Here is a 12,936-nt window from a genome sequence, read left to right on the forward strand (position 1 = left end):
TGTAACCCTCCATTTTGTACATCTGTGGAAACTATAAGCAGTTTAGTGTGGCCAAACCATCCAATCTGGACGTTGTTGGAATGTGGGGGAAACTGGAGCAGCCTTTTAGAAAGCTTTTTGTTTTTGAAAAATAGTTACATTGTCACATGTTACAGTACAGAAGACATTTTTTGGATACCTAATGTGTGGGAGAAATTTAGCATGCAGTTCATGTCTTTCCTTTGAGAGTAGAGAATGGTAATTTGGATGGCCGTTTCTGTATTTTCTCTGATTCTTATCCCCCGTTTTTGTCCTTTCCCAGCTATTGAGTGGAGGTACAGTATGTACTTTTGTACCTTGGTCTTAACTTTGTTAGCACTGTGGCTGAAATGATGAAGGCGTTGAGACTTGTGCAAAGTTAGAAGAAAAGGTCCGTGAAGTTGCCAGAATCAGAAGGATTGGGAATGTTTTAGAATACAGCAAAGGAGGACCAAGAAAATGACAGACAAAGAATTCAATATGAATGTAAATTAGCAAAAATCATAAACAGTCTGTAAAATGTTTATGTAGTTACATAAGAGGAAATATTTGCCAAAATAAATGTGGATCATTACAGGCAGATTCAGGAGAATTTATACTGTTGACTAGAGAAATGCCAGAGACGCTAAATGACTACTTTGTGTCTCTTCACTGAGGAAGTTATTAGAAATTTCCCACAACTAGAGATGCAAATGGATCCGCAGAATGAAGAGTCAGAGAAAATTAACTTTTGTAAGAAGATTTGTACTGGTGAAATTAATGAGGCTAAAAGTTGATTAAATCCCCAGGATCAAATAGTCATTCTCTGAGAATGGAGGTGATGGCTATAGAGGTACTGGATGCACTGGTGATCATCATCCAAAATTCTACAGATTCTGGCATGATTGCGGTTTTGAAAGTAGTAAATGTTACCCACTATTTAAGATGGGAGTGAGAAAACAACAGAATTACAACCTCTATTAGCCTTACCTGCTGCAAACTTGATGGAGTTATTTGAGAGTGTTGCTAACAATGCCAACTACACCAAGATTACTTAGATTTACAAAACATCAAGGACCTCCAAGGAAGTAAGGTATCAAAATTTAAGTGCTATAGAGGAAGTGACATACTAGCATGGATTAAGAACTGGCTAATAGGTGGAAAGTAGGAGTAAGCTGGTCATTTTCATGTGGTAGATTGATTAGTTGGAGGACCACAACGATAAGTACTTGGAGCCCCAGCATTGCAGGATGTATGTCAATCATTCGGGTGTAGGAACCAAATATAATATTTTCTAGATGACCCAAAGAAAATGGCAAATGGAATGTAATTTGGAGTTAATGGGAACTGCAGATGCTGGAGATTCCAAGATAATAAAATGTGAAGCTGGATGAACACAGCAGGCCAAGCAGCATCTCAGGAGCACAAAAGCTGACGTTTCGGGCCTAGACCCTTCATCAGAGACCCATCTTCATCCTCTCTGATGAAGGGTCTAGGCCCGAAACGTCAGCTTTTGTGCTCCTGAGATGCTGCTTGGCCTGCTGTGTTCATCCAGCTTCACATTTTATTATCTTGTAATTTGGAGTATTGTGGGGTAAGAGGAGCAAATGTGCTGAGGAGTACTTAAAAGCTGAGACAGCAGAAAGCCTAGATGTACAAATATTTGGGTAGCCTGGATGTAAGTTTGCTTGCTGAGCTGGAAGGTTAGTTTTCAGATGTTTCATCACCATTCTAGGTAACATCATCAGTGAGCCTCCGACGAAGCGCTGGTATTATGTCCTGCTTTCTATATATCTGTTTAGGTTATAGAAAGCAGGACATAACAGCGCGCTTCGTCGGCGGCTCACTGATGATGTTACCTAGAATGGTGATGAAACGTCTGAAAACTAACCTTCCAGCTCAGTGAGCAAACTCAAATCCAGAACCTCAACCTGAGCTACAAATCTTCTCAAAATTTGGGTAGCCCTTGTCACCAAATCACCTGATGGCTTACAAGCAGGTGTTACAAGTAATTAGAAAGGCTAAATGGTTTTGTATTTATTTATTCACGGGATGTGCACATCACTGACTAGGCCAGCATGTATTGTTTGTAATAGCCAAGATGCCAAAAGCATTGCGGTGGATCTCAAATCACACGTAATGTAGACCAGGTAAGGATGGCAGATTATCGTGCCTGAAGGACATTAGTGAGCCAGATGTATTATTATGGCAATCAGCAGTGACTGTCTGGACACTATTAATATACCTTTCAATCCCAGATTTTTATTGAAGTCAGATTTCACCATCTGCAACTTGGGATTCAAACCCACGTTCCTCGGACATTACTCGTAGGCTTTTGGTTTGCTAGTCCAGTGACGTTTGCTATTTTTGATACCAACTCTCTAAGTTCTAGTTTCTGACTCCAACTGTGAACAATCAGGTATTCCCTTTGTAAAAACCTTGGGCCACAGGTTAGTACAGCAACCACAAGATCCCAGTTTAGCATCACTTTAGCACGCATGAAGTACTGACATAGGCAGCAATGCCCATGTGACAGAAAAGGTTAAACTTAAAAAAATTTACATTTTTGCATTTACACTATTATCCCTAATGTAATTAATCTTGCCTACCTTTCACCTTTATTAAACCAATTGTTCTTCCTACCATCCTCCACCCTGCTTCTAGACTTGCCTGTAACTTGATCCAGTTCCCATGAAGGGTCTAGGCCCGAAATGTCAGCTTTATGCTCTTAAGATGCTTCTTGGCCTGCTGTGTTCATCCAGCTTCACACTTTGTTATCCCATGAAGGGTCATTGTTCTGAAGGGTTAACTGCCTTTCTGTTTCCACAAATGCTGAATGACCTATTGAATGTTTCCAGCATTTTCTGTTTGTTTTGTGTTTCCACGATGTACAGTATTTTGCTTTGATATTCAACTGGCTCTGTCCGTCCTATGCAGGGAATTCTCCCGAAACCCTGACTGACATTTATCTTGGCTCATGTCGCTAAATGCACCTTAATTGACCATTTATTTCACTGTTGCTTCTGAACGTTTGCTGCATGGAAATTGCTGGCATGTTTCTCCTGATTACCAAGAAGGCTGCACTCAACAATGTTTCTTTGCCTGCAAACCACTTTATGACGTCCAGAAGCTGTCACTGCTTTTTGAATGCAGATTATGTATTTCTCGTTCCCAAGAGTTGAATAAGTATATGACGAATAGCAGTGGCTCAAAGCACGTCCTTTCTTTGAACCTTACTCTACAATGTTGGTTTTCATTTAAATTCAAGATTTCACTGGATATATGCAAAGCACCAAAAAACAGAGGCAGTACAAAAAAGTAAGGATGTGCAGTGTGAATTGCTGTCAATTATGTCGTGCAGAAGAGTTAACAAGACAGGATTATATAACAATCATTGCCAGTCTTTGAGACTTTTGAATGTAAGATTGAATGAAACTTTCCATGTTCTGAGATCTTTGCCTTTGCCTCCTCCTCTACTGTGCCTCAATTTTGCTGATGTGGCCATTTTATTCCTTGGAAATTATAAATTATAATAGAAATCTTCAAAGTATAAAGATGGTCAAAGAGGGCAGAAATCAGATTTCTATAAGATAAGGAGAAGGGAAATAGCTTAAAAGATAGAAATGAACTTTTCTCAGAAGTGAAATTAGAAAATTCTTTTACACAAAAGGCAAGTAGAAGTTTGGAACAGTCATGCCCAAATAGCAATTGATGCTTCATCAGTTAACTGCAAGTCCAACATGGGTTCACAGAAATCTCACACATTAAGGCCTTTGGAGTAAAACTGGATATTATACATGACCAATCAATTGTGTTATAATTAAATATCAGGACAAGCTTGTTGGGCGAAATACTGAACTCCCGTTCCTATGATCCTAACCTGAGAATAGAGGAGGAGTCTGACACTGAAAACTAATGACCTTTCTCACTGGTGACTTTACTGCAAAGTCGGAAGGACAGTACAGGATGCTAAAGTTTGTATCCGTAAGTACTGTGAAACAAGGAAAGCAAAATGCATTCTGCAGTAATCTGAGAGAATTGTGCATTGTTCATATCTCTAAATACAAATTTCGGGGTCAAGAATGAATGGATGAGGAAGATTGTTGAAATGCTATAGGATAAAATTTCCAAATACTTGTGGGATATAATGCTTTGAGTACTTGCAATGTGTGAAGAGAAACAAAAAAGACCTAATGGTAATTCTTTATTTTTTGTCCCTGATATCTCTATTTCTAGCACATTATTGAAGAATTTGGTCATACAGTTCCACATCAAGTTTCAAAGCCAGTTATCCCCAGTGCAGCAGGTAAAAAACTTTTTCTTTTAACTTTCTCATTTTAAATGACTGCTTTATCTGTCTGTCTGTCTCTTTTTTTTTAAAACTTTGTGAACTTTAAAATATTCTAATCTTGTGCTAAAGGACACAATAAGATCTCCCATGTTCCAATGAGTCTAAAATCACGTGGAGGTCAGACTGGGTAAGGATGACTAATGTCCTTTTATGGAAGGAAATCTGAGTACCAGATGAATTTTTTTACAACAAATCTATTATTGTTATCATGCTCACAATACTGAGACTAGCTTTATAATTCACATTACTAACCAAATTATAAAATTCTACCACCTGCTATGGTGGGATTTCAACTTTGTCCTGGAACATTAGTCTAGGCTTTTGGATTAATAATCCAGTGATACCACAGAGCCATGTAAGTGTTATGACAGAGAAAGAGACCAATGAGCCCACAGTGACTGTGCAAGTTTTCAAATGAGCATCATTAGCATACCAATCGAATACTATTTCCAGAAGTTGATGTAGGAGATTGCACAGGGAGTTTTCAAATCTTTATGCTGTGTTGTCATCAGCTATACTCATCTGCTCCAGAAACTGTAGTTCAAACAACACATCATCTCTGTTTCTATCCGGATATGTTGAATGCCTTTCCCCAAGGACTCAACTGCTCTTCAACATCTGCTAACTGCTTTAACATATTCTTCCAGACCTGCCAGAATCAATTCCCAGGTACTGGTCTTGTTAATAGCCAACTTCTGCTATCCTCTAAATATAATGCTCTGGCCACTGTTTCTGTAGGAACCAGTTAATTTAAGAATCATCCAACAATTAGCCTCCAGGTCTGGTCTCACAACCAAACAAAACTTTTGGAACAGCTTGTAGTAAGAGGCAAAGAATAGATCAAACAAAGTTGTTTGTTTGGCCTGTTCTTTGCCTGTTACTACAAGCTGTTCCAAAACATTCCCAAGTAATCTTCAGCTCCAAACCAAACCTAATAGAAGAGTAAAAATAATGAAATACACCAGCGAGGGCTCTTATCTTCACATCTCAGTTTTAAATCAGTGTCCCCTTATTCTGTAACTGCTTCTTCTATTTCGAAATTGGATCAGCCTTTGGATCTTAAAAATCTGATGGCAGCATGGAGAAGACCACAGTTATTACAATTTCTTCTGCCCTGACAAGGTGCCAGGGCTTCTCTTCAAAGCGCTGAATGCTTTGTGCTGATTCTGCAACTTTATTGGTGATGGGTAGGGAATTCCAACACATTGAGTAGCAATTGTATGTCCCAAATCAGAATAGTCTGTAATTTTCTACTTCTGTCCTGTGGTGTGAGGCAAGAAAAAGTAACTGTAGTAAACTTGCAGTCTCACATGCATTGGGTCACACTACAACAAGGGTGTGCAGCTGATTCAAAAGGGTGAACGTCAGATCCAGCCATCAGGTTGCTGGCCAGCAATCTTTCTCCTGGAATATGACAAAACATCAGGTAAACTGTCCTGAATTTCAACACTGATTCCTTCATAGTAGCAGTGCTCAACTGACAATGTTCTGCAGGGAAACCAGACCAATTATTTTGTTTTAATACTGCTCTGGTTAAGATCAGCCCACTGATGCCTTTGTGAAGTTACCTAGCAATGGGAAATAATGGTGACCTTGCCCACCACACCTACATCCTGCGAAGTTTTAACAACTGTGCATAGACCCAGGGATGAAACCAAAACTCTGTGCTGACAGAATCACTAGAGAAATTCATTTAAGGAGCGCTCACAGAAAATACAGAACACTAGGTTGACCAGAAAATATTTGACAAATTTTGCTTATCTTGGCAGTAAAAAGGCCAGGCCCAGTCTCTGGATCTGCAGGACCTGCACAGAAAATCACCAAACCAGCAGCCAAATACAGAGTGCCATTGACTGTAAAATCTGCAGAGGCAGCTAAAAAGATTTCTGATAAGAAACCACTGAAATACAAACAGGTAAGATGCAATAATGTAACGGTAATGGATGTGGGTCTATTCCTGAACCAAGTGAATCCTTCTCATTACTGTTCAAATGTTGTAGCTTGGTGTTACTGTCACTGATTTCATTTCATTTGAATCCTGTTTATTACAACTTTATTGGTGTGGAAATCTTCAGTACACTGTGTTACAGATGATTTTTGTTCTGTGTACAACTTTTCAAAGGTATTGCTTTAGTTTATAATGGAAAGACGTTTCATTGTAACTTTGGACTGGATGATTGAGCCAACTTTGCTTTGTAGAGTTGAACTTGTCACAGATTTTAAACACATCTGTTGAAGTAATGAGATAACAAGATGTAGAGTTGGATGAACACAGCAGGCCAAGCAGCATCAGAGAAGCAGGAAGGCTGACGTTTCGGGTCTAGACCGTTCGGAAATGGAGGAGGGGAAGGGGATTCTGAAATAAATAGGGAGACGGGGGGAGGCAGATGGAAGATGGATCGAGGAGAAAATAGGTGGAGAGGAGGCAGACAGATCCAAGAGGTGGGGATGGAGCCAGTAAAGGTGAGTGTAGGTGGGGAGTTAAGGAGGGGATAGGTCAGTCCAGGGAGGATGGACAGGTCAAGGGGGTGAGGCTAGTATTAGGAGATGGGGGTGGGGCTTGAGGTGGGAGGAGTGGATAGGTGGGAGGAAGGACAGGTTAGGGAGGCGGGGATGAGTTGGGCTGGTTTTGGATTCAAATCTCCCCTCCCCTGACTGCATCCCATAATCATCCCAGCTTGTCCCCACCTCCCTAACCTGTTCTTCCTCCCACCTATCCACTCCTCCCACCTCAAGCCCCACCCCCATCTCCTAATACTAGCCTCACCCCGCCCCCTTGACCTGTCCATCCTCCCTGGACTGACCTATCCCCTCCTTAACTCCCCACCTACACTCACCTTTACTGGCTCCATCCCCACCTCTTGGATCTGTCTGCCTCCTCTCCACCTATTTTCTCCTCGATCCATCTTCCATCTGCCTCCCCCCGTCTCCCTATTTATTTCAGAATCCCCTTCCCCTCCTCCATTTCCGAACGGTCTAGACCCGAAACGTCAGCCTTCCTGCTTCTCTGATGCTGCTTGGCCTGCTGTGTTCATCCAACTCTACATCTTGTTATCTCATTACTTCAACAGATGTGTTTAAAATCTGTGACGAGATAACAAGATGTAGAGTTGGATGAACACAGCAGGCCAAGCAGCATCAGAGAAGCAGGAAGGCTGACGTTTCGGGTCTAGACCGTTCGGAAATGGAGGAGGGGAAGGGGATTCTGAAATAAATAGGGAGACGGGGGGAGGCAGATGGAAGATGGATCGAGGAGAAAATAGGTGGAGAGGAGGCAGACAGATCCAAGAGGTGGGGATGGAGCCAGTAAAGGTGAGTGTAGGTGGGGAGTTAAGGAGGGGATAGGTCAGTCCAGGGAGGATGGACAGGTCAAGGGGGCGGGGTGAGGCTAGTATTAGGAGATGGGGGTGGGGCTTGAGGTGGGAGGAGTGGATAGGTGGGAGGAAGAACAGGTTAGGGAGGTGGGGACAAGCTGGGATGATTATGGGATGCAGTCAGGGGAGGGGAGATTTGAATCCAAAACCAGCCCAACTCATCCCCGCCTCCCTAACCTGTCCTTCCTCCCACCTATCCACTCCTCCCACCTCAAGCCCCACCCCCATCTCCGACCTACTAGCTTCACCCCCTTGACCTGTCCGTCCTCCCTGGACTGACCTATCCCCTCCCTAACTCCCCACCTACACTCACCTTTACTGGCTCCATCCCCGCCTCTTTGTCCTGTCTGTCTCCTCTCCATCTATTTTCTCCTCAATCCATCTTCCATCCGCATTCGCATCCTCTCCCTTCCCCCCCCCCCCAACCACCACCACCACCGCCATTTACTTCAGAATCCCCTTCCACTCTCCCATTTCTGAAGAAGGTCTAGACCCGAAACGTCAGCCTTCCTGCTCCTCTGATACTGCTTGGCCTGCTGTGTTCATCCAGCTCTACACCTTGGTACCTCAGATTCTCCAGCATCGGCAGTTCCTACTACCTCTGTTGAAGTAATGTTATGTTCTTTTTCCTGCTCCTTTTTCCAGAAGTTTCTTCTGTGAAAGTTTTGACCCCTTTGTTGGCACCCACTGTAGTGCAGGGATCATATGCAGCTGTGATTAACCCTTGCAGAGCTGATGGACTCTGAATTCTACACAATATGTTTTTAAAGAAGTCGTTCTAACATATTATACTGCCAGTAACATAGTACGCAACAGACATTCCAATATCTAAGCAGTGACAGTTCAAGAATATAAAACAACTTGCCTCATGAATTCTGGATTCATGAAAAATTAGAATCGGTTTTACCCTTCTCGTTTAAATTTATAAAGATGCTGGAGGTTAACTGATCTTGCTTGGATTGATGTTTGTTAAAATAGCCAGAGTAGCTTAATCTGGTGGTCGCAGCAGATGTAAAAGATCAGCAAAACTCAATCAACAAAATGAAATATGCAGACTGGTCCCAGTGAATCTACAATACCACATAGCACTTAGAATGCAAACTTTACTTAAAAGAGAGTAAAGTAAGTGAGGGGAAGAAAAGAGGTTGTGTTGGAAAGTTGGTATTTGCTCCTGTGCTCAACTGAGGGTGAATTTTGGTGATTAGGGAAATTTGTTTTAATCTCTGGGTTTCAGTAATGAGCAGTTATGAATTTAGAATTAGCAGAGGGATTGAGAGAGAGATATTGGAACATGGAATAGACCACTAGAGGAACATTGGCCAGTGCATATTTAAAAGGCAGAGGAATAATTAAATTGGATGACTGGACAGGGTTGTGGGAAGAAAGCAAGAAAGTTGAATTAGATTTGGATTGGTCTTGTAAAGAGGCAGCACGTGCATGAAATGATGAACTGTATTTCTTTTAGCAATATTAGCTAAAATACCCTGGCATAATGTAGTAAATTCAGATTTTAAAAACATCAGCTGAAATCCTACATTATTCTCAATGCATTAGATGCTGGAATATTGAAAGTTCATGATTATGCAGAGTTCTAGTGCAAGATTTGGAAAGAAGTTTGTCTCAACAGCTAAGAAAGTACATTTTGACTAGGTGCCTGTCTCTCAATTTTTGCCTTTAGACAAACAAATCTGTACGTACATGATTGGACTGCAGATTGTCGATAGTAAAAAATAACCTAGCGAGTTTTGAGAAGATTTGTAGCTCAGGTTGAGGTTCTGGATGTGAGTTTGCTCGCTGAGCTGGAAGGTTAGTTTTTAGACGTTTCGTCACCATTCTAGGTAATATCATCAGTGAGCCGCCAACGAAGCGCTGGTGTTATGTCCCGCTTTCTATTTATCTGGTTAGGTTTCCTTGGGTTGGTGATGTCATTTCCTGTTCTTTTTCTCAGGGGATGGTAGATTGGCTCCAAGTCAATGTGTTTGTTGATAGAATTCCGGTTGGAATGCCATGCTTCTAGGAATTCTCGTGCATGTCTCTGTTTGGCTTGTCCTAGGATGGATGTGTTGTCCCAATCGACATGACCCACTAGCACTCGTATCCTTACAGACAGGTAAGGAAGGACACCACTTTGATTGGGACAACACATCCATCCTAGGACAAGCCAAACAGAGACATGCACGAGAATTCCTAGAAGCATGGCATTCCAACCGGAATTCTATCAACAAACATATTGACTTGGAGCCAATCTACCATCCCCTGAGAAAAAGAACAGGAAATGACATCACCAACCCAAGGAAACCTAACCAGATCAATAGAAAGCGGGACATAACACCAGCGCTTCGTTGGCGGCTCACTGATGATGTTACCTAGAATGGTGACGAAACGTCTGAAAACTAACCTTCCAGCTCAGCGAGCAAACTCACATCCTAAAAATAACCTGTTTTGGAGAGTGGGTTTGTACAGCAAATACTAAGGCAGCTGGTATAACTATGCTTTAATGCATTCTGTATATTTTAAAAAACTCCTTTATTAGACAGCTTTCCATTGATGAATTTATTCTCTTCTGTAGTGTCTACGTTTTGCCATTTTCGTACTAATGGGTTTTTCGAACAAGTCAGCAAATATACATCTGCTTGCTGTCCAAAGTTTACCTATGTTAATATAAGGCCATTGTTAATTGCTTTCAAAGTTAAGTTAGAATAGGTTTGTGCCTTCACTTTTGAATTTTGTAAAGCAGGAAATATGTAAAAGATCAAAATATTGCTGCACAAGGGAATGGTGGGGAGAAGATCCATCTGCATAATTTTCTAGTTGCACATGAGTGCCAACGAAGAGGATGAGGATTGCAAACTGTAAGTCCTATCATCCTTTGTGGCTGGCAGTCATCTTGTTAATTGTCCAAAGAATACAACAAAACAGGATTTCTGTTATAAAACTATTGCAGACATGATTAATGTACAGAGATAATGGGAACTGCAGATGCTGCAGAATTCCAAGATAATAAACTGTGAAGCAGGATGAACACAGCAGGCCAAGCAGCATCTCAGGAGCACAAAAGCTGACGTTTCGGGCCTGGACCCTTCTTCAGAGAGGGGGATGGGGAGAGGGAACTGGAATAAATAGGGAGAGAGGGGGAGGCGGACCGAAGATGGAGAGTAAAGAAGATAGGTGGAGAGAGTATAGGTGGGGAGGTAGGGAGGGGATAGGTCAGTCCAGGGGAAGACGGACAGGTCAAGGAGGTGGGATGAGGTTAGTACGTAGATGGGGGTGCGGCTTGGGGTGGGAGGAAGGGATGGGTGAGAGGAAGAACCGGTTAGGGAGGCAGAGACAGGTTGGACTGGTATTGGGATGCAGTGGGTGGGGGGGAAGAGCTGGGCTGGTTGTGTGGTGCAGTGGGGGGAGGGGACGAACTGGGCTGGTTTAGGGATGCAGTAGGGGAAGGGGAGATTTTGAAACTGGTGAAGTCCACATTGATACCATTAGGCTGCAGGGTTCCCAGGCGGAATATGAGTTGCTGTTCCTGCAACCTTCGGGTGGCATCATTGTGGCAGTGCAGGAGGCCCATGATGGACATGTCATCTAGAGAATGGGAGGGGGAGTGGAAATGGTTTGCGACTGGGAGGTGCAGTTGTTTGTTGAGAACTGAGCGGAGGTGTTCTGCAAAGCGGTCTCCAAGCCTCCGCTTGGTTTCCCCAATGTAGAGAAAGCCACACCGGGTACAGTGGATGCAGTATACCACATTGGCAGATGTGCAGGTGAACCTCTGCTTAATGTGGAATGTCATCTTGGGGCCTGGGATAGGGGTGAGGGAGGAGGTGTGGGGGCAAGTGTAGCGTTTCCTGCGGTTGCAGGGGAAGGTGCCGGGTGTGGTGGGGTTGGAGGGCAGTGTGGAGCGAACAAGGGATTCACGGAGAGAGCGGTCTCTCCGGAAAGCAGACAGGGGTGGGGATGGAAAAATGTCTTGGGTGGTGGGGTCGGATTGTAAATGGCGAAGGTGTCGGAGGATGATGCGTCATCCTTCGACACTTTCGCCATTTACAATCCGACCCCACCACCCAAGACATTTTTCCATCCCCACCCCTGTCTGCTTTCCGGAGAGACCGCTCTCTCCGTGACTCCCTTGTTCGCTCCACACTGCCCTCCAACCCCACCACACCCGGCACCTTCCCCTGCAACCGCAGGAAACGCTACACTTGCCCCCACACCTCCTCCCTCACCCCTATCCCAGGCCCCAAGATGACATTCCCAATTAAGCAGAGGTTCACCTGCACATCTGCCAATGTGGTATACTGCATCCACTGTACCCGGTGTGGCTTCCTCTACATTGGGGAAACCAAGCGGAGGCTTGGAGACCGCTTTGCAGAACACCTCCGCTCAGTTCTCAACAAACAACTGCACCTCCCAGTCGCAAACCATTTCCATTCCCCCTCCCATTCTCTAGATGACATGTCCATCATGGGCCTCCTGCACTGCCACAATGATGCCACCCGAAGGTTGCAGGAACAGCAACTCATATTCCGCCTGGGAACCCTGCAGCCTAATGGTATCAATGTGGACTTCACCAGTTTCAAAATCTCCCCTTCCCCTACTGCATCCCTAAACCAGCCCAGTTCGTCCCCCCCCCCCCCCCCCCCCACTGCACCACACAACCAGCCCAGCTCTTCCCCCCCCCCCCCCCCCCCCACCCACTGCATCCCAATACCAGTCCAACCTGTCTGTGCCTCCCTAACCGGTTCTTCCTCTCACCCATCCCTTCCTCCCACCCCAAGCCGCACCCCCATCTACCTACTAACCTCATCCCACCTCCTTGACCTGTCCGTCTTCCCTGGACTGACCTATCCCCTCCCTACCTCCCCACCTATACTCTCTCCACCTATCTTCTTTACTCTCCATCTTCGGTCCGCCTCCCCCTCTCTCCCTATTTATTCCAGTTCCCTCTCCCCATCCCCCTCTCTGATGAAGGGTCTAGGCCCGAAATGTCAGCTTTTGTGCTCCCGAGATGCTTCTTGGCCTGCTGTGTTCATCCAGCCTCACATTTTATTATCTATGATTAATGTACAAGTTGTTTTACATGGTCTGCACAACAGTTTTATTCCAAAAGTCATTCCTTAGCATGAGGTGTTAATTGAAGAGGTGTTCTAAAAATGCCTTCAGTTACTGGATTAAGTCTGCTTTCCCTTTATTATTTAATAGCCAGTTTCAAATGTTCAATTT

At 43.8% G+C, this 12,936-nt stretch overlaps 1 protein-coding gene across 10 annotated transcripts in view; it reads left to right on the plus strand.

Annotated features, from left to right (window-relative positions):
* nek1 (NIMA-related kinase 1) overlaps positions 1 to 12,936 on the plus strand; it is a 164,749-nt gene that overhangs the window by 32,920 nt on the left and 118,893 nt on the right. For all 10 annotated transcript variants that reach the window (XM_048527489.2, XM_048527490.2, XM_059644881.1 and 7 more), the window contains exons 10-11: positions 4,234 to 4,303; positions 6,118 to 6,263. In XM_048527489.2, the coding sequence (XP_048383446.2) occupies positions 4,234 to 4,303; positions 6,118 to 6,263 (216 nt within the window). The remainder of the gene's footprint in view (positions 1 to 4,233; positions 4,304 to 6,117; positions 6,264 to 12,936) is intronic.

Source organism: Stegostoma tigrinum, chromosome 3 (assembly GCF_030684315.1).
Source record: "Stegostoma tigrinum isolate sSteTig4 chromosome 3, sSteTig4.hap1, whole genome shotgun sequence".
NCBI lineage: Eukaryota > Metazoa > Chordata > Chondrichthyes > Orectolobiformes > Stegostomatidae > Stegostoma > Stegostoma tigrinum.